This window comes from Strigops habroptila, chromosome 23 (genome assembly GCF_004027225.2).
Source record: "Strigops habroptila isolate Jane chromosome 23, bStrHab1.2.pri, whole genome shotgun sequence".
Lineage (NCBI taxonomy): Eukaryota > Metazoa > Chordata > Aves > Psittaciformes > Psittacidae > Strigops > Strigops habroptila.
In genome coordinates, this window is record NC_044299.2 from 1,798,941 (window position 1) to 1,819,331 (window position 20,391).

At 65.3% G+C, this 20,391-nt stretch overlaps 2 protein-coding genes across 2 annotated transcripts; both read right to left on the reverse strand.

Moving 5' to 3' along the window:
* Nucleotides 1-8,954: 8,954 nt before the first annotated feature.
* Nucleotides 8,955-14,056, reverse strand: LOC115618603 (25-hydroxyvitamin D-1 alpha hydroxylase, mitochondrial). The gene is given in 13 exon segments (XM_030510310.1): nucleotides 8,955-9,205; nucleotides 10,014-10,208; nucleotides 10,276-10,309; nucleotides 10,311-10,327; nucleotides 10,329-10,359; nucleotides 11,287-11,438; nucleotides 11,513-11,536; nucleotides 11,538-11,665; nucleotides 11,782-11,850; nucleotides 11,853-11,951; nucleotides 12,789-12,985; nucleotides 13,405-13,595; nucleotides 13,851-14,056. Coding segments are annotated over 13 exon segments (1,437 nt in total). The 5' UTR covers nucleotides 14,037-14,056; the 3' UTR covers nucleotides 8,955-9,091.
* Nucleotides 14,057-14,574: 518 nt separating this feature from the next.
* Nucleotides 14,575-18,963, reverse strand: METTL1 (methyltransferase like 1). The gene is made up of 6 exons (XM_030510654.1): nucleotides 18,752-18,963; nucleotides 17,996-18,126; nucleotides 16,818-17,002; nucleotides 15,535-15,648; nucleotides 15,050-15,151; nucleotides 14,575-14,758 (listed from the first exon to the last, which is right to left on the reverse strand). The coding sequence occupies exons 1-6, from the start codon at nucleotides 18,835-18,837 to the stop codon at nucleotides 14,636-14,638; spliced, it is 741 nt and encodes a 246-aa protein (XP_030366514.1). The 5' UTR covers nucleotides 18,838-18,963; the 3' UTR covers nucleotides 14,575-14,635.
* Nucleotides 18,964-20,391: the final 1,428 nt, after the last annotated feature.

Consider the following 20,391-nt stretch of genomic DNA (forward strand, 5'->3'; position numbering starts at 1 on the left):
AACGAGGCATCCCCCTGCTTCCCGTTGCCATGGCAACAGTGCTGGGGAGATGCCAGCACACGGTGGGGGGGGCACAGGGATGTGGGGGGCACAGGGATGCAAGGGGGCACAGGGATGCGGGGGGGGACACAGAGAAGGGGGGCACAGGGATGGGGGGCACGGGGATGTGGGGCACAGGGATGGGGGGGGTGGCACCAGCGCCCAAGTCCCTGGTGACACCACTCCATTGGAATCTCACCAACGGGGACCATGGGATGGGAGAACATCCCCCCACCCATAACACATCCCTGGGGCCCCCCAGAATCAGGGCCCTGCCCCCATCATCCCCCCCCCTCGGTGCTGGGCCCCCCCCCCGAGTTGAGGAAACAGCCCCAACGTCACCGACCGCAGCCCCAGGCTGAGGCACCGGAAACCTGCAAAGGCAGCAGCAGGAGGCCAAGGGGGGGCTGGGGACCCCCAACCCTCCCCAGGGGCCCTGACCCCCCCAAGGTGTCCCGAAGTGGGTCCCAGTGGGGGGATGGGGGTCCACAGCCCCTGCAGAATCGAGGGAGGGAACCAGGTCCCTGCAGTTTGGGGGGGCCCTGAGGGGAATTGGGGGTCACAGGGACCCCCCGTGTGGGCAGGCACCAGCCCGGGGTGCGGTGTGGGGTGGGGAGGACCAGTGTCATCTGCTGTCCTCTGTCCGTCTGCCCATCATCCAGCCGCCATCCTTCTACCCACCCATCCATCACCCATCCCTCTGTCCATCTGTCCATCCAACCGTCAAACCACCAGCCCCCCAATCCTCCATCTGCCCATCCCAGCAGCCCCCCATCTGTCTGTCTGTCCATCCATCCCTCCATCCCTCCATCCATCCCACAACTCATCCCTTCCTCCCTCTCTCCCTCCCTCCTTCCGTCCGTCCATCCCTTCATCCGTCCATCCCTTCATCCATGCCTCCACCATCCATGCCTTCCATCCATCCATCCATCCATCCATCCATCCATCCATCCACCCACCAACACATCCATCATCCTTCCATTTGTCCTACCACTCATCCTTCCCTCCATCCATCGGTACATTCATCCATCCATACATCCCACCATGTGTCCTTCCATCCATCTGTCCACCCCCTGTCCATCCATCCATCCATCCATCCATCCACACATCCATCATCCCTCTGTCCATGCCTCTGTCCATCCATCCATCCATCTGTCCCACCACTCATCCCTCCATCTGTCCATTCACCCCCCTGTCCATCCATCCGTTCATCCACACATCTATTGTCCCTCTGTCCATCCCTCCGTCCATCCCCCTGTCCATCCCCCTGTCCATCCATCCATCCATCCATCCATCCATCCATCCATCTATCCATGTGTCCCTCCATCCATCCATCCAACCCCCTGTCCATCCCCCTATCCATTCACACATCCGTCTTTCCCCCGTCCATCCCCCTGTCCATCCATCAGTCCATCCGTCCACCTGCCTATCCCTCCACCATGAGTCCCTCCATCCATGTGTCCCTCCATCCATCCGTCCACCCCCCTGTCCATCCCTCTGCTCATCCACATATCCCTCATCCCTCTGTCCATCCCTCTGTCCACCCCCCTGTCCATCAGTCCATCCGCCCATCACTCCATCCCTCCACCATGACTCCCTCCATCCATCCCTCCCTCCACCCGCCCCCTGTCCCCCCACCCCACAGCTGTCCCCTGCTCCCAGCACCTCGGAGGTCGCGCGCAGCCGCCGCCAGCGCCCGCCGCAGCTGGGGCTCGGTCACGGCCTCCACCAGCGCCACGAGCGCGTTGAGGCTCCTCTTGGCCTCCTCGTGCCGTGTCACCTCGGCGCGGATGGCGGCGAGCGCCCGGCCCCGCGCCCGGCTCATGGCACCCGCGGGGCTGCGGCGGCCCCGGCCCGGCCCCGCGCATCCGGCCCCGCGCTTCCTGCGGGACGCGGCGCCTCCAACGCGCCCGGACACGCCACGGCCCGACACGGCCCAACACGCCCAGCGCCGCCCGCGGCACGCGTGGGGACGCGCGAGGAGACACGGCTCCACATGGGACACGCACCCCAGTGGGTGGGGATGTGGCAGGGACACGCCACGGACACGCCACGGACACGCCAGAGACAGGCGTGTGTGAGGGATGCACCCGTGTGCACCCGTGTGGGTCTGGGGCAAGTACAGGGACATGGCAGGGACATACGTGCAGCCACAGGGACATGTGTGCAGTGGTACAGACATGCTAAGGACATGTGTGCAGGTGTATGTGCATGCTAGGGACATGGATGCAGTCACAGAGACACGCTAGGGATGTGTGTGCAGCCATATGTACATGCTAGGGACACGCATACAGCCACAGGGGCACACTAGGGTCAGGTGTACAGGGACAAAGACATGCTAGGAACACACGTGCAGCCCCACAGACATGTGTGCAGTGGCACAGGCACGCTAGGGACACATGTGCAGCCATATGCACATGCTAGGGACATGTGTGCAGTCATGTGTACATGCTACAGACATGTATGAAGGGGCAGGGACACAAGTGCAGGCCCATGGACATGTGTGCAGTGGCAAAGACATGCAAGGGACACCTGTACAGGCACCATGTAGTACATGCTATGGACATGCATGCTGCCACACAGGCACACTAGGGACACATGTACAGCAATATGTACATGCTAGGGATGGGAGCAGCCACAGGGACACGCTATGGACACGTGTGCAGGTACCATGACCTGCTAACAGTGGTTTATGTGGGTCAGGGGCACGCGGTGGCCTTCACACACCCATTGTCCCCACAGGACAAGGTGACCCACATGTGTCCCCAGCCATGGGGCACCCACCACGTGCCGTGTCCCCAGGTGGCTCTAGAGGGTGGCACCAGGTCCAGGTCCAGGCTGGAGCCCCCCAGGGTGGGGCTGGTGGCTTGAGGGACCCATCCCACGGAACGGCAGGGCCGGGAGGGTGGGAAGGGGACCCACTGCAGGGGGACATGGGGACATGTTGGGGGACCTGGGGCATGGCCATGGGGTGACCTGAGACATGGCCATTGAGGGGACCCAGGTCATGGTCATGGGGGGATGTTGGGACAGTTGTGGGGTCTCCAGGGATGTGCTGGGAGGAGGTTGGTGATGATGGGACCTCAAGGATGGTCACGGAGGAACCAGGACCTGGGAGGTGGTGGGGAGGGGACAGTGGCCCCGGCTGGAGTCCCTGTGGGTGCTGGTGATGGGACCCCATCCCCATCCGTGGTGGTGTCCTCACAGCCCCACCTGCTCCATCTCCCTGGACCCACATACCCTGGGCCCCCAGCTCACGTCTCCCTTTCCCTCCATGTCCCCCCATCTCCATCCTCCATGTCCCCTCACGTCTCCCAAACCTTCATCCCTCTGTCCCCATTGCATAGCCCCTGGTCAAGCTTCCATGTCCCACCTTGTTCCTCCCATGTCCCTCCAGCTCCAACATCTCTGTCCCCACTGCGTCCCCCATCAGCACCCTGGCTCGATCCATGATGGATGATGGATGGATGGATGATGGATGGATGATGGATGAATGGATGATGGATGGATGCATGGGTGGATGGATGGATGGATGATGGATGAATGGATGATGGATGGATGCATGGGTGGATGGATGGATGGATGATGGATGGATGGATGGATGATGGGTGATGGGTGGATGGATGGATGATGGATAATGGATGATGGATGGACGGATGGAGGGATGGATGGATGGATGAATGGATGGATGGATGGATGGATGATGGATGATGATGGATGATGGATGGATGAAGGATAGATGGATGGATGAGTGGATGGATGATGGATGGATGATGGATGGATGGATGGATGGATGGATGGATGGATGGATGGATGATGGATGATGATGGATGATGATGGATGATGGATGGATGAAGGATGGATGGATGATGGATGATGGATGATGACGGATGATGGATGATGGATGATGATGGATGGATGGATGGATGGGTGGATGGATGATGGATGGATGGATGGATGGATGGATGGATGGATGGATGGATGGATGGATGGATTGATGGATGGATGGATGATGGATGATGGATGATGGATGGATGATGGATGGATGGATGGATGGATGGATGGATGGATGGATGGAGGGATGGATGGAGGGATGGATGGAGGGATGATGGATGATGGATGGATGGTGGATGGATGGGTGGATGGATGATGGATGATGGATGGATGATGGATGGATGATGGATGGAACCCCCCACTGTGTCAGTTTCACGTCTCTGGGTGCTGTGTGCTGGAGTCAGCTGTGTTAAGGGTGGGCCGGGCGATGCTGGCAGCCAATTGTGCCCAGGGCGGGGGGGGCACATTCATTCCCGACCCCCCGCTGTGGGTGGCTGCGGGTGCTGACTGATGGAGCTGAACATGAGCAGCTTGAGCCCAGGCAGCCAAGAAGCCCCCAGCATCCTGGCCTGGCTCAGCACCAGTGTGGCAGCAGGGCCGGGGCAGGGATTGTCCCCCTGTGCTGGGCACTGGTGAGGCTGCGCCTCGAATCCTGTGTCAGTTCTGGGCCCCTCACTGCAAGAGAGACATTGAGGGGCTGGAGCGGGGCCAGGGAAGGGCACCGGGGCCGGAGCCGCCCCCCCCGCCCCGCGCACCACTTGCGCCCGCCCAGCCCCGTGCGCCCGCGCGGAGCGCCTGGGCGCGGCTTTGCGCCTGCGCACTGCGGCTGCCGGCGGGGCGCGCCCGCTGCTTAAAGGGGCCGCGGGGTCCGTTGTGGAGCGCGGCGGGGTCCGGGCGTGAGGAGGGGAACCCCCCCTCGGGGGGCTGTGACCCACAACCGGCGCGGGGGCACCAGGGGAAGAGGCCTGTGGGACCCATAAGTGTGGGCCTGGGACTCCCCATGGGTGATGGCGGGGGGGGGGGAGGGGGGGGCTCAAATTTGGGGTGTCCCCCACCCCAGTCTTGTCCCCCCATAAAGCTGGGGGGGGGGGTCTGGGCTGTGTGTGCCCCCCCTCCCATGGCGCCTGGGACCGCCCATAGGCACTTGGGGGCCACTGAGGTGATTTGTGGGGGGGGCTCCCCAAGTCCTGACCCCCCCCAGTTCATCATCATCATCCTCGGCCTCATCTTCATCCTCCCTGTAGCCCCCCTTCAAACACCCCCATAGCCCCCCAAAAACCCCCTGAGCCCCAAACCCCCCATAGCCCCCCAAAATCCTGAACCTCAAAACCCCCCATAGCCCCCCCCATGTGGCCCCCCAATTAACCCCCGGAATTAACCCCCCAAACTCCCCCATAGTTGGGGTGTGCCGAGGCTACGGGCTGGAGGGCGGGGGGGGGTGTCACTTCATTCACCCCCTGGTGTTGGGGTGCACAAGGGGGCTGGCGGGGGGTGAGGAGCACCATGGTGGGGGGTAGGAGTCCCATGGGGGTCCCCCACATTGGGGGGGGCCAGCATTATGTGGGGGTCCATGGCCATATGGGGGGGCCCAGCCCTATATATGGTGACCCCCCCTCACCTTGGTCACCCACTGCAGCCACATGAAGCCCTGGGCATGGGGCAGCCTGCCTGCTGTGGGGCTGAGACCTGCCTCTCCCTGGGGCAGTCCCCCCCATATGGGTCACTCCCCCTAATACCAGTCCAACCCCCCCCCCAAACTGGTCCCTACTGGTTATTGATAAACTTGGGGCGGGGGGGGGTGGGTTGAGGAGCCCCACAAGTGCCCCCATTGCTCAGGAGGGTCCCAGCCCACCCCAGCTGCCCCACCGGGATGTCAGCGTCTGCCCCCCCTGTTGAAATAAACACCCCACATTGACTGCAGCTCTGGTTCTCTATGGGGCAGCCCCTCGTCCATGGGGCAGACACCCCCTGCGATGGGGTGTCACTTGGCTCTCTATGGGGCAGCCCCTCATGCGTGGGGCAGACACCCCATTCTATGGGGCTGACCCCCCCATGACACCAGTGTCAGACGCGGCGGCACTTGTGAGGCTGCCCCTTTATTGGCAGACCCCCCCCTTAAACCTCCCCCCATAGCACAAGTGCCCGACAGGACACCCCCCCCCGCTCTGGGAATGGTTCGCTCCGTGTTCGTGCCCCCCAGGGGGCGAGAGGGGAACCCGCAAGTTCCACTCGGGGGGGGGGGGGTGGGGGGTATCACGACCCGTCGCCACCCCCCAGGTCCTGCGAGTACCGGTGCCGCAAAGCATCATGGGCCGAGATGCGCTGGGGGGGGGGCTGGAGGTCAACATGGGGGGGGACATGAGGGGGACACCTCTGTCACCCCCCCCGCACCCCAAGGAGCTGTAATGGGGGATCCCTCCCCCCGCAAGGAGCCCCATGTCCCTTTGGGGTGTCCCGTCCCCCCCACGTGTTCACTCAGGGGGTGTCCCCCATGTCCCTTGAGGTGACAAACAGGGGACATGGGGGGGTCCTGCCTCCCTCCCCGCCGTGTCCCTTTGGGGTGTCCCTTTGGGTGTCCCTGTCCCCACCTCCGTGTCCCCCTGTCCCTTTGGGGTCCCCCCATCCCTCACCAGCAGCAGCTTCTGTCCCATATCCTCATGTCCCCCCCAGTGTCCCCCCCTCACCAGGTCGGGGGTGTCAGGGGTTGGGGGGCAAAGGCTCTGTGGAGCAGCCCCAGCAGCGGAGGGGGGGGCATAAACCCTCAGAGACCCCCAAACCCACCCCAAATACACCCCGAAGACTCTCCCAGCAACCCCAAAATTACCCCCAAACACCCGCACCAGGACCTCCAAAAATACACCCCCCAAAGCCCTCCGGCATCCCCCCCGGGACCCCAACACCCCAAACACCCCCAACTGACCCCCCCAGGCGCCCACCCCCCCGAACACCCCCACCCCAAAAACACCCCCCTGGGACCACCAACCCCCCTCCCTTGGGACCCCCGAACACTCCCCCTTGGGACCCCCAAAGACCCCCCCCCCCATCCAGCCCCCAAACACCCCCGCCCCCCCCCCGGCCCCCCCCCAGCCCTCACTCAAAGCTCTGGCTCAGCTGATCAGCCTCCGAGTTTCCTCCAGGAAGAGGGGGCTGGAGGGGGGGGGTGAATGACGCAATGGGGGTGAATCATGGGGGACACGGTGACGTCATGGGGAGGGGGCACCCCAGCAGCACCCTCGGGACCCTCATGAGTGTGTGCCCCCCCGTGACGTCACCCCCACCCCCCATGACGTCACCAGAACATCTCAGCCAGGACACGCCCTCCCCCCCCCCCCAGCCACAGGTGATGCAAAGCTGGAGCTGAACCTCAGGGGCACCACCTGCCCCATAGAGACCCATAGACACTGCCCCATAGAGAGACACTGCCCCGGTACCAAATAGTTACCACCTGCCCCATAGAGACCATAGACATTCCCCATAGAGAGACACCACTCACCCGGTACCAAGAACTCGCCTATAACACCCACCGAAAGACCACATACCAATTCCGATCAAGACCCACAGACACTGCCCACAGATACTGCCCTGGTACCAGAGAGTCACCATCTGCCCCAGGGAGACCCATAGAGACCCACAGCCACCACTGCCCGTAGACAGTGACCCATAGACACCATTGCATGGACACTGCTTGTACACAGACACTGACTGATAGACACTGACCCACAGACACTGACCCATGGACACCGCTCTGCCCACAGACACCCAGACTTATGGCCATAGGACCCAGAGCTCTGGGATCCATGGGCACCAGACCCACAGCCACCCAGCCCCATGGCCATGTAGCACTAGGACCGCTGAGGACCCACATGCCCTTGGTTTATGGCCAACTCAACCAACAGAACCCACCCTACGGCCACCAGGTTCCTCAGCTCCGATAGCTCTGTGGCCACCCAGGCCTGTGGCACCCAACATTGTGGCCACCCAGCTCTAGGGCCACCCAGGACCCACACAGCTCTTGGGTTTATGGCCAACCTGACCCACAGCCATCAGGCCCCATGGCCACCCAGAGCAGAGCCTTCCTGGGGTCCACATTCCCTTGGGTCTGTGGCTATGACCAACCCAACAGAACCCAACCCACCCCATGGCCACCAAGTCCCATGGCCACCCAGCCCATGGCACTGCTCAGCCCACAAACACACAGACCCACAGCCACAGGACCTGCAGCCACCCAGCCCCATGGCCATAGGACCACTGAAAACCCACAACCCTTGGGTTTATGGCCAGCCAACCCACCCCATGGCCACCAGGGCCCACAACCACCCGGAGCCGAGCCCGCCTGGGACCCCGGATCCCCCCCCAGCCCCACACGCTCCCGGGGGTGGTCTCGAACCCGCGACCTCCGGCCTTCCTGCGGCGCCCCCTGGCGGACCCCGGGCTCTGTCCGTGGTGCTGAAGCGGTGGCGGGATAATGGGGAGGGCGGGAGCGGGGATCGGACCCAAGGGAGGACTGAGGACACGGGAGGGGAGAGACGCCATAGGGCGATCCGGACCCATGGTGGGGGGTCACAGACATGGGAGGGGGGGTTGGCACGTGTCGGGTCCCCCCCTCGGTGTCACCATGCTCGGCTGCGCCGGGGCCCCCACGAGGGTCCAGAGTCCCCCGTGCTGACGTCATCCTACGTCATCACCTCCCACGTGGGGAATGACCCTCCCCCCATTCCCCCCACGGGAGGTACCGCCCGGGTTAATCTCCCTGTGGCCATGGGGGGGCAGTTGGGTCATTGGGGGGGGCAGTTGGGTCATGGGGGGGGATAGGGTCATGGGGGGCAGGATCTGCCCCATGGCACCCTCCTTGGTGCTGGGCCCCACTCAGGACCCTCCACCCAAGGGCAGGGTGGGGGTGGAGCTGTGGGGCTGTGTCACCCGTGGGTGCTGCCGGCATGTCGGGGCAGGAACCCATCAATCCATCCATCAACCATCAACCCACCATGAACCCACGGGGGGGGGGTGCTGAGTCACCCCAAAAAGCCGCCGGAGACGGCGGGGGCAGGGAGCACCTGGCCCCAGGACACCCCAAAACACCCTTTAGTTGCCAATAAATAGACCTTTAAATAATCATCGGTGGTGCCCATGGGTGGGAGATGGGGGGGACAAGGGGTCAGGGTCATCACTGGAGTCAAGGCCACCAACCACTGGGGTCGAGGCCACCTCCAGGGTCCCGCTACCGGGTGAGGAACTGGAGGTTGATGGTGGCCGCGGGCACGAGCAGGGTGCGGGTCATGGGCTGGACGTGGCTCCCGCCGGGCTCCGGTCGCACCTCAAAGCGCAGCAGGATCTGGGGAGCATGGAAGGGTGAGGGATGTGAGGGGACGTGGGGAGTCCTTGGAGGCACAGGGGTCCATGGGGAACATCAGGGGCGCCATGGGGGACATGGGGTCCTTGGGGACATGTTTGGAGTATGGTGGGGACAAGGGGTGCCTTAGGGACATGGAGGACCTCAGGAACATGAGGAGCACCCTGGGGGGACACAAGAGTCCTCTAGAACATTGGAGGACATGGGAGCCCTGGGGGACATGGGAGACTCTTGCGGACATGGGGAAGCCTTGGAGACATGGAGGTCCTTGGGGATGTGGTTGGGATGTGGTGGGGACAAGGGGTGCCCTGGGGACATGGAAGACCCAGGACCATAAGGAGCACCCAGGGGACACGGGGGGTTGCCCTGAGGAGGAGATGGGGACATTGGAGGACCTGGGGTACCATGGGGACATGGGGAAGCCTTGGAGACGTGGAGGTCCTTGGGGATGTGGTGGGGACAAGGGGTGCCATGGGGATGTGGAAGACCTTGGGACCATGAGGGGCACTCCAGGGTGTCCTCAGGAACACTGGAGGACATGGGGTGCCCTGAGGGACACAGAAGACTCCTGGGGACATGAGGAGCTCCTGGAGACACAGGGGTCCTTTGGGGACGTGGTTGGGATGTGGAGGGGACAAGGGGCGTGCTGGGGATGTGGAGGACTTGGGACATGAGGCAACCTGGGGGAACATAAGAGTCCTTGGGACACCGGGGGGTACGGGGCCTTGGGGGCACAGGGGGACATGGAGGGACACGGGGGGACATGGAGGGACACGGGTCCGTCCCTCACCTGTGCCAGCGCCTGGTGGATCTCGAGCTCCGCGAGGCGGCGTCCGATGCAGCTGCGTTTGCCGATGCCGAAGGGGAGGGAGGCGAAGGGGTGGCCCGAGGCGCGGCGCAGCCACCGCTCCGGCTGGAAGCGCTCGGGAGCCGCGAACACGCGGCCGTCACGGGACGTGGCGTAATGGCACAGAGTGATGAGGGTCTGCGGGGACACGGCGCGGGTGAGGGGGCACGGGACGGGCTGAGGGGGGGTGAGGGGACACGGGGACGCTCTCACCTTGCGTGCACACGTATTCACCCACGGATGTCGCGGTCAGGAATGACGGGCATTGGCAGGAATGACGGGATAGAGCCTGGGGGGGACACGGGGGTCACCGTGGCCTTCCCTGTCCCCATCCTCATCCCCATGCTGGCTTCATCACCATCCCCACCTTGTCCCCATCTTCATCCTTGTCCCCTGTGATCATTCCCTGTCTCCATCCCTGTCCCGTTCCCATCTTCATCCCACCACCCGTCAGTCATCACCCTTATCCTCATCCCTATCTTCATCCTCGTCCACATCCTTGTCCCTGTCCTCATCTTCGTTCTTGTCCCTGTGTTCATACCTGTCTCCATCCCCCTCCCTGTATCCACCCCCCATCATTCCTGCCCCTACCCTCATCTCCACCCCTGTCCCCATCTTCATCCCCATCCCTCTCCTCATCCCCATTCTCATCAGTGTTCTTGTCCCTATCTTCATCCCTGTCCCCATCCTTGTCCCTGTACCTGTCAGCATCCTCATCTTCCTTTTCCCTTCTGTTCATCCATCTTAATCCGCACCACCATTCCCATCCTAACCCTCATCCTCATCCCTGTCCCTATCTTCATGTGCATCCCCATCCTTGTCCCCATCCTCATCTTCATCCTTATCCCGTGTTCATCCCTGTCTCCATCCCCATCTCCCTGCATCCCTCCCTCTATCCCCATCCCCATCCCTGCCCTGTCCCCATCCTTGTCCCTTGTCCTCATCTTCACCCTTGTCCCCTGTGTTCATCCCTGTCTCCATCACCACCCTCAACCTACCTTCATCCCCATCCTCATCTTCACCCTGTCTCCGTCCCCATCCCCACCCATCTTCATCTCCATTCCTGTCCCCTTCTTCATCTGGCATCCCCATCCTTACCCTTGTCCCCTGTGTTCATCCCTATCCCATACCCACGTTTCATCCCCATCCCTCTCCTCATCCCCACTCCCTTCCTCATCCCCATCCTTCTCCATCCCCATCCTTGTCCCATCCCCACCTGAGGGTCTCCTTGACCACAGCCCTCAGCAGGGGCACGCTGCCCGCGGCGGTGCCGGCTGCGGCCGCGGCGGCGAGCTCCCGGTGCAGCGCCGCCTGCACCCCGGGGTGCTGCGCCAGCTCGTACAGGCTCCAGGACAGGGTGCTCGAGATCTGCGACGGGGACACGAGGTGGCTTCAGCGGGACCCCACGGGGATGGGGGCACAACCCTGGGTCCCCCCCTCACCGTGTCCACCCCGGCCAGCAGCAAGCTCCGTGACGTTGCCGTAGATGCTCTTCATGGGCACCTTCTCCCGCGCGAGGTGGTCGGTCAGACACGTCCTCTCCAGCGTGTCCCAGCGCCCACCACCTCGGGCCACCGCGCCGGTCCGATGTGGCGCTTGGCTGTGGAGGACGAGGACCCGTCAGCGTCCCCGTGGCTGGTGGGGCATTGCCTGGCCCCGCGTCCCCCCCACGGCCCTCACCAAAGGCGAACATGTTAGTCCCAGGCCTCGCAGAAGGTGTCCCAGGGCTTGGGGAAGAGGCGGAGCAGGGGCTTGGGCATGGCCATGGTGAGCAGCGCATGACGAACATGGTGTTGATGGAGCGGATGAAGGTCTCGGTGTCCCGCGGCACCTCCGGCTCCAGGCAGCCCAGGCGGGAGGCGAACAGCACGGAGGAGATTGCTGCGGGGGTGAAGGGGGGGACACGGGGAGCTCTGGGACCACACAGGACATTGGGGGACATGAGGAGCATCCTGGGGAACAGGGTGAGCCCTTGGAGACAGGGGGTCCTTGGGGATATGGATGGATGTGGTGGGGGACAAGGAGGACCTCAGGACCATGAGGAGCACCCTGGGGAACATGGGGAGCCTAAGGGGTGGAATGGAACAGGAGAGTCCTCAGGGACGTTGGGAGATCTAGGTGCAATGGGGACATGGGGAGCACCATGGGGGACATCAGGAGTCCTTGGGGATGTGGAGGGATAAGGGGTGCCTTGGGGACATGGGGGACCTCATGGACCATAAGGAGTACCCTGAGAACATGGGGAGCCATGAGGGGGGACAGGAGAGTCCGTGGGACGTTGGGAACATTGGAGAGCCATGGGGACATGGGGAGTCTCTGGAGGACATGGTAGGAATGTGGTGGGGACGAGGGGCACCTTGGGGTTATGGAGGACCTTGGAACATGAGTAACAGCCTGGGGAACATGGGAACTCTTGGAGACACGGGGATCCTTGAGGATGTGGTGGGGACAAGAGGCACCTTGGGAACATGGAGGGCACCATGGGGGACATCAGGAGCCCTGGGAGACATCAGGAGTCCTTGGGGACCCTGGAGAACATGGGGGTGCTCAGGGCTGTGGTTGGGATGTGGTGGGGACAAGGGGCGCCCTGGGGAGGGGACATGGAGGATCTCGAGACCATGAGGAGGACCTGGAGGGGGGACAACACAGGAGAGTCCTTGGGGACACTGGGGGACTTGGGGAGCCACTGGGGGGTCCCACCACGGGTCCCCCCCTCACCTTCCAGGCCGAACCTGTAGAAGTGGGTGCCGAGGTCGTGCACGAGGTGCTGCGGGTGCCGGTCGCGCTGCAGTTGCAGCCGCTGCACCAGGTCCCCGACCACCGCGGCCACCGGCCCCGAGAAGGACTCGGCCACGCGCGGGCACAGCAGCAGCCGCCCCAGGAGCCGGCGCAGCCGCTGCCACTCCTCACCCTCCCTGCGGCAGCAACATGGGGCATGGGGACGTGGGGACGTGGGACATGGGGACACAGCACGGGGCTGGGGCTGAGCACGGGGCTGGGGGGCTGAGCACTGTGCGTGTGGGTCCGGGGCTGTGTTCAGGGTCCGGGGCTCCCGCCCCACACCTCTGCCCCACAGTTACTCACATCCGGGGGGGCTGATTCACGCCTGAGTCACCCCCAGCCCGTCCCGCCCGGCTGTGCCCCACGGGGGAAGGGGGGGCAGGGAGCCCCAAAGGGCTCAGGGACACCCCAGAGACCCCCGGCCTCATGTGCAGCCCCATAGCTCTGTGCTCAGACCCCCAGTCCTGTGCTCAGACCCCCAGACCCCCATGGTCACCCCCAGCCCCCCAGGGACACATCCCAGCCTCCCACGGACACCCCCAGCCCTACTCACGCAGTGAGCAGCCCATACGCGTGCCCACGGCATTCCCGGTAATCTTTCCATGAGGAGAGGTGGGAGCGGACCGGGAAGGACCCCTCCTGGCGCAGAACCTGCTCGATGAGCCTGGCGTCGGCCACATGCACGGTCAGGATGGGCCCGAAGGCGGCTTTCCAGAGTGGTCCATAGCGCGCCCGGCCTTGCACCTGCGGGAATGCCCCTTGGAGCAACTGGGATGGGATCGGGGTCCCCTCGGACATCCAGGGATGGGATTGGGGTCCCTTTGGAACTCCACTAATGGGATAGGGGTCCCCCTTCTCCACTTGTAGCCCCACGCTGGTGGCACTGGTGTCCTCTGCAGCCCCTCCAAGCCAAGGACAGTAGGTTCAGGGTCCCCTTGTCCCCTCGGAGCCCCAGCCCAGTGGGGCCAGTGCCCCCCGCACCCCGGGATCCCCTGTTACCTGCAGCTCGTGCAGCCTCCGCAGCCCCCCGCGGCACAGCAGCTCGAACATGAAGGCGGCCGGGCTGGGCCCCGGCATCTCAGCCAGGCCCCGGGGGGCAGCGGCGGGACTGGGGGGACCCCCCGGCTCGGGCAGGCAGCGGAGGAGCCGGGCAGCGCGGGCGGGCAGGCGCAGCCCCGGGGCCATGGCGGGGACCGGCGGGATCCGCGGGGCCGCGCCTCGACTGAGCCGCGGGCATCGGCGGGAGCCTTTATAGGCGCCCACGTGGAGCGGGGCGAGGCCACGCCCCCTTTTGGCGCCAAAACCCGTCCCCTTCGCGGTAAATCACGCCCCCTTTCCCGTGCGGCCGCGTCCAAGCCCCGCCCCTTTGTGCTCAAACCCCGCCCACCCGCTGGGTGATTTGCATACTGTACCGCCCCCGGCCAATCAGAGAGCGGCAGGGGGCGGAGCGAGCGCTTGGTCGGGGCCACGCGTGGGCTCAGCCGCGGGGCACGATCGCACCCGGTTCCCCCCACCCCCCCCCGCTCCCAGCGCCCCCGGGGCGGAGCCTCGCACCGCCCCCCCCCCTTAACCGCCCCCGGTTCCCGGGAATTGCCGGTTGCGACACCGGTTGGGCCGGTGGAAACCCCCTCCCCCCCCCCCGGGGGTTTCCGTGTCCCGGCCCCCCCTCCCGGGGGATGCGGACAGGACCAACACGGGGAACAGGGAGGGGAAGATACCGAACCACGGGAGACAACAACGGGTTTATTATGAATGAGGGTTGGGGGGGTCCTGGGGAGGGGGTGTCAGGCCCCGGGGGGGTCCGGGAGGCGGCGGAACACGGCGGGGATCGGGGCCCGCCCCCCCCGCTGTGCCCGACACCCCTCCTCGGTCACCGTGCCCAGGAGCGACAGCAGCGGGTCCGAGTCCTGCGGGGGGCAAGAGGGCAATGGTGGGTGCTGGGGGCCTGTGACCCTCCCAGTACCCCCCGGGGTCCCCCCCCCAGTGCTCCCAGTACCCCCACAGGTTCCCAGTAGCTCCCAGTGCCCCTTGGTACCGCCCCAGTGCCCCACCATGGGCTCCCAGTACACTCCCAGTTCCCCCCAGTGCCCTCCCAGTACCCCCCCATGAAATCCCAGTACCCCCCAATGTGCCTCCATGGGCTCCCAGTACCCCCCAGTGCCCCTCCATGGGTTCCCAGTGCTCCCAGTGCCCCTCACCAGTTGGCCCAGCGGCACTTCCTCGAACAGCGGGTGCTCCCTGAAGTGTGTCACCATCCACTGGTGCAGCTCAGGCACGTCCGTCACCGTGTACACCAGCCCCTGGGATACCAGGTCACCGGGGGGGCCCCAACACCACCCCTCCCCAGGACAGGAACCCCCCATGATCCATGGGGACATCCCAGGTTTCCCACTGTGTCCCTGGGACAGGGACGTTTGGGGTACAAAAAGGGGTTGGGCACATTGGGGGGGACCCAGGGGTGACTTGGGGTGTCCCGGTGTGGTCTTGGGGGTCGCAGGGGGTGTTCCGGGGGGGTCTTGGTGTGGTCCCAGTGAGCTCCAGAGGGGTCCAGGGGGTTCCAATGTGTAGGGGTGCCCCAGTGTCTCACTGCTCGGGGGTGGGGGGGGGGCAATCCCTGTGCTGGGGGTGGGGGGGTCCTGGTGTCCCAGTGCTTGGGGGGTGTCCCGGGGGGGCCGGTGCTCACCCCCGGGCGCAGCACGTAGCCGTACTCCGCCAGCAGCGCGGGGCTGATGATTCTCCACTTGTGCTTCGTGCGCTTGAAGTGGGGGTCAGGGAACAGGAAGAACATGCGGCGGAGCTGGGGGGGGCCCGGGGGGGGGTCAGCGCCCATCAGGGGAACCGGGACACCCCCTGACCCCCACCCCCCCCGAGAACCGGGACCCCCCCCCAGGCACTGACAATGGGGGGGAACAGGGTAGTGAGGACAGTCAGGGCAATGGGTACCCCCCCAGTGCCCCCCATGGGCTCCAGTAACCCATAATGGGCTCCCAGTGCCCCCCCATGGGCTCCAGTACCCCATAATGGGCTCCCAGTACCCCCCGCATGGGCTCCCAGTGCCCCCCCCCATGGGCTCCCAGTGCCCCCTAGTGCCCCCCCCATGAGTTCCCAGTACCCCCCAGTGCCCCCCCATGGGCTCTCAGTACCCCTAATGGGCTCCCATAGCCCCCCCCCGGGCTCTTCATACTGCCCCATGCCTTGCCCCACAAGCTCCCAGCACACTTCAGTGCCCCACCCTGGGCTCCCAGTACCCACCAGTATAGCCCCAGTGCCCCCCCGCCATGAGCTCCCCATGAGCTCTCAGTACCCCCCCATGCCCTGCTGGGGGCTCCCAGTAGCTCCAGTGCTCCCAGTACCCACCATGTGCCTCCCTCCCCGCCCAGTGCTCCCCATGGGCAGGGTGCTGGCTGAGGGTTGGGGGACACACGGGGGGCCCCAGCCGTTTGGGAGGGCTCTCAGGGGTTCTGGGGGGCAGCCGGGGTTCTTTGGGGGGTCTTGGGAGTTCAGGGAAGGTCCAAGGGGTGTCCCGGGGGCTTGGGGGGGCTCCTGGAGGTACTCGGGGTGGGGGTGTGCCGGGAGATGGAATTTAGGGTGTCCGAGGGGGGACTTGGGTGGGTTTTGGGGTGTCTGGAAGTGTTTAGGGGGGGTTGGGTGTCTGGGAGTGCTTTGGAGTGGGCTGAGAGTGTTTGGGGGTGGCTTTCGGGTGTTTAGGGGGTGTCTGAGGGTGTTTTGAGATGTCTGGGGTGGTTTGGGAAGGTTTGAGAGGGTTTGGGGGTGTTTTTGGGGTGCTTGGGAGGGTTTGGGGGTGGGTTTTGGGTGTTTTGGGAAGGTCTGGGGTGTTTGTGGGTGTTTTGGGAAGGTTTGGGGTGGGTTTGGGGTGTTTGGGGGTGTTCTGGGAAGGTTTGGGAGGGTGTGGGGTGGTTTTGGGGGTGGTTTGGGAGGGTTTGGGGGTGTCGGGGGGAGCCCCACCTGCGCCCTATGGAAGAAGTGGGGCAGGTGCTTCATGGCGTTGCCCCTCACACACGCCACGTTGCGGCAGCGCCCGGGAGCCGCCGCCCGCAGCGCGCGGATGCGCTGCCCCGTGAAGGCGGCCACGCGGGGGCGCAGCTCCAGCCCCAGCGCCAGCTCCTGCGGGAACAGCCCCGAGAGCGCCACTGCGGGACCGGAACGCGCCGTGAGCGGAGCGGCCACGGAGCCCCGATACACACCATGGGCCCCGATACACAGCCACGGACCCCCCGATACACGGCCACGGACCCCGATACACGGCCATGGAGCCCCCGATACACGGCCACGGACCCCCCGAAACACGGCCACGGACCACGATACACAGCCATGGACCCTGATACATGGCCATGGACGGCGATACACGGCCATGGACTCCCCGATACACGGCCATGGACCCCCCGATATACAGCCATGGACCCCCTGATATACAGCCATGGACCCCCTGATACACGGCCATGGACCCCGATACACGGCCATGGAGCCCCCGATACAAGGCCATGGACCCCAATACACAGCCATGGACCCCGATACATAGCCATGGACCCCCGACACACAGCCACGGGCCACGATATACGGCCACGGAGCTCCGATACACAACCATGGAGCCCAATACACGGCCATGGAACCACCGATACAAGGCCATGGACCCCAATACACAGCCACAGACCGCGATACGCAGCCATGGACCCCCTGATGCACAACCATGGAACCCAATACACAGTCATGGACCCCCGATACACAGCCATGGACCGCGATACACAGCCATGGACCCCCAAAACACAGCCACAGACCGCGATACACGGCCATGGACCCCAATACACGGCCACGGAGCCCCTGATACACAGCCATGGGCCCCTAAAACATCAACATGAGCCCCAAACCCCCTGACATGGACCCTAAAACTCAAGTCCAACCCCAGCCCCTGACGCCCAAACCCCAACCGCGGCACCCCCAGACCTGGACCCCAACCCCAGCCCCTGATCCTGCACCCCCAGACCCGGCCCCTGACCCCAACCCTGGCCCTCGACACCCCCCAATACCCAACAACCCCCCCCAGTCTCCCCTATAGCTACAGCCCCCCGGTGTCTCTCAAGACCCCCCATAGCCCTCATTGCCCACCCCCCCGGTGCCCCCCTCACCCAGCAGCCCCCCGTAGCCACAGCCCACGTCGAGGGTCTCCACGCGGGGCGGCGGCTGCCCGGAGGGGGCATCGGGCGGGAAGAAGTCCGGGAAGAGCGCGGCCCAGTCCATGTCCTGCGGGCGGGCGGGGCTGCGGGGACACCGCGGTTACTGGGAGCGTTACACCGGGGGGGGGACGCACGACACCGGGGGCGAACACCGGGAGGCGGGCACCGGCAAGGCCCGGCTCGGGGTTACCGGAGATCCCGGAGGAGGCGCACATTGGGGGTGGTACCGACTCGGGCCGTGCTGGGGGTCCCGGGGATTGCACCCCGGTGGGGCCCGGGGTCACCGGGAGGGTCCTGGGGAGGCAGCGGGAGGGTTACCCGCGGGGTCCCGGGGTGTTATCGGGGGTTACCGGGGGGTTACCGGGATTACCGGCGTGGCCCCGGGGGTTACCGGAGGTTACCGAGGGGTTACAGGCGGGGTCCCAGGGGGTGCCGGGGGGGGTCCCGGGGTGTTACTGGGGGTAACCGCGGTGTTACCGGGTGTTAAAGGGGGGTCCCCGAGAGTTACCGGGGTCACCGGGTGTTACCGAGTGGTTCCCGGGCTGTTAGGGGGTGTTCCCGGCGGGGCCGCGGGGTGTTACTGGTGGTTACCGGGGGGGTACCGAGTGTTACCGGGGGGTCTCGGGGTGTTACCGGGTGTTACCGGGGTGTTACCGGGTGGCTCCCGGTGGGGTGAGGGGGTGTTCCCGGGGGTCCGGCCGCACTCACTATCGCAGGGTGTGATCCGCCAGCGGGTTCGAGTGCGCGCGCTGCCGGTAGAACCGCTTCTGTGGCGGCGCCGCCGGGTCCTCCATAGCGGCACCGGAGCGCGGCGGCACCGGCGGGCGCAGGGAACTGACGTCACCACGCGGCGCTGACCAGTGACGTCCACATCGCGCCTGCGGTCCGGGGATGGGCGTGGTCGGGACGGTGGGCGGGGTTCTAGCAAGCCACGCCCCCAATGACCCCTAATGACCCCCAGCGATCCCAGTGCCCCCCAATGACACCCCAGTCCCCCCCAGTGCACCCCAATGACACCCCAGTGCCTCCCAGTGACCCCCAGTGACCCCCTAGTGCACCCCAATGACCCCCCATTGCTCCTCCAGTGCCCCCCAGTGCCCCCAGTGCACCCCAATGAACCCCCATTGCTCCTCCGGTGCCTCCCAGTGGCTCCCAGTGACTCCAGTGCCCCCCAGTGACCCCCCAGTGCACCCCAATGACCTCCCAGTGCTCCTCCAGTGCTCCTCCAGTGCCCCCCAGTGCCCCCAGTGCACCCCGATGACCCCCCAATGCACCCCAGTGCCCCCCAGTGACCCCCCAGTGCCCCCCGATGACCCCCCACTGCCCCCCAGTGCTCCTCCCAGTGCCCCCATTGTCCTCCGTTGCCCCCAAGTGCCTCCTAGTGCTTCCCAGTGCCCCCCAATACTCCTCCAATGCCCCACAGCACCTCCCGGTGCCCCCAGTGCACCCCCAGTGCTCCCAGTGCCGCCCCCAGTGCCTCCCAGTGCCCCTCCAATGCTTCTTAGTGACCACTCCAGCACCTCCCAGAGCGTCCCAATGACACCCCACTGCTCCCAGTGCCCCCCAGTGCCTCTTAGTGACCCCCCCCAGCGCCTCCCATCCCCCCCATCGCCCCCCCGACCCCCCCCGTGCGGTTCTTTGGGGATTTCGGGCTCTGACGCGGCCGGTTTCTGAGAAAGCCCCGGGTGGGGGGAGGCTCGGGGGGGGGTTCGGGCGGGCGGGGGGGGTTGAGCAACGCGGGGCTGGACCCGCCCAGCTGGAGCCTTCCAGGAACCGTGAGTCGGGGGGGAGGGAGCGGGGGGGGAGACTCGGGAATCAACCCCCCCCGACCCTCCCCGGGTGCTCCGACCCCCCCCGGGTGCCCTGACCCTCCCCAAGGGTGCCACGACCCCCCCCCGGGGTGCCACAAGCATTAACCGGGTGACGCGGGGGTTGACGCAGGCCCCGGGGGGGTCCCGGAGGGTTCCCGGTTGTTCATTAGCCCCACGGGGGGGTCACACACCCCCCCGGTTACTGTTTATCCGGGTCACGTGGCCTCCCATGCACAGGGAATGGGGCTGGGATGGGGGGGATGTGGGGTGGCCCCGTGTGTGTCCTCAGGGGTGGGGGCAGGAAACACGGGATGGGGACACCGGGTGAGGGACACCCGGGTCAGGGACACCTTGACCAGGGACAGTGAGACCAGAGGTGCTGGGACCAGGGACACCAGGATCAGGGACACTGGGGCTGAGGATGTCGGGGTCAGGGACACCAGGACAGGGACACCAAGGATGGAGGTGCTGGGACCAGGGACATCGGGACAAGGGCACCATGACCAGGGACACCAAGTGAGGGACACTGTGACCAGG

Bases quoted from the DNA above. Each gene is read 5' to 3' on its own strand.
- METTL1 (XM_030510654.1), bottom strand. From the start codon at position 18,837: ATGGAGGACCCGGCGGCGCCGCCACAGAAGCGGTTCTACCGGCAGCGC. The intron at 17,003-17,995 runs GTGAGGGGGGCA...CCGGTCCCGCAG, and splicing joins TGGCTACGGGGGGCTGCTGG to TGGCGCTCTCGGGGCTGTTC. The intron at 14,759-15,049 runs GTGAGGGGCACT...TGCCCCCCGCAG, and splicing joins AAGTGCCGCTGGGCCAACTG to GACTCGGACCCGCTGCTGTC.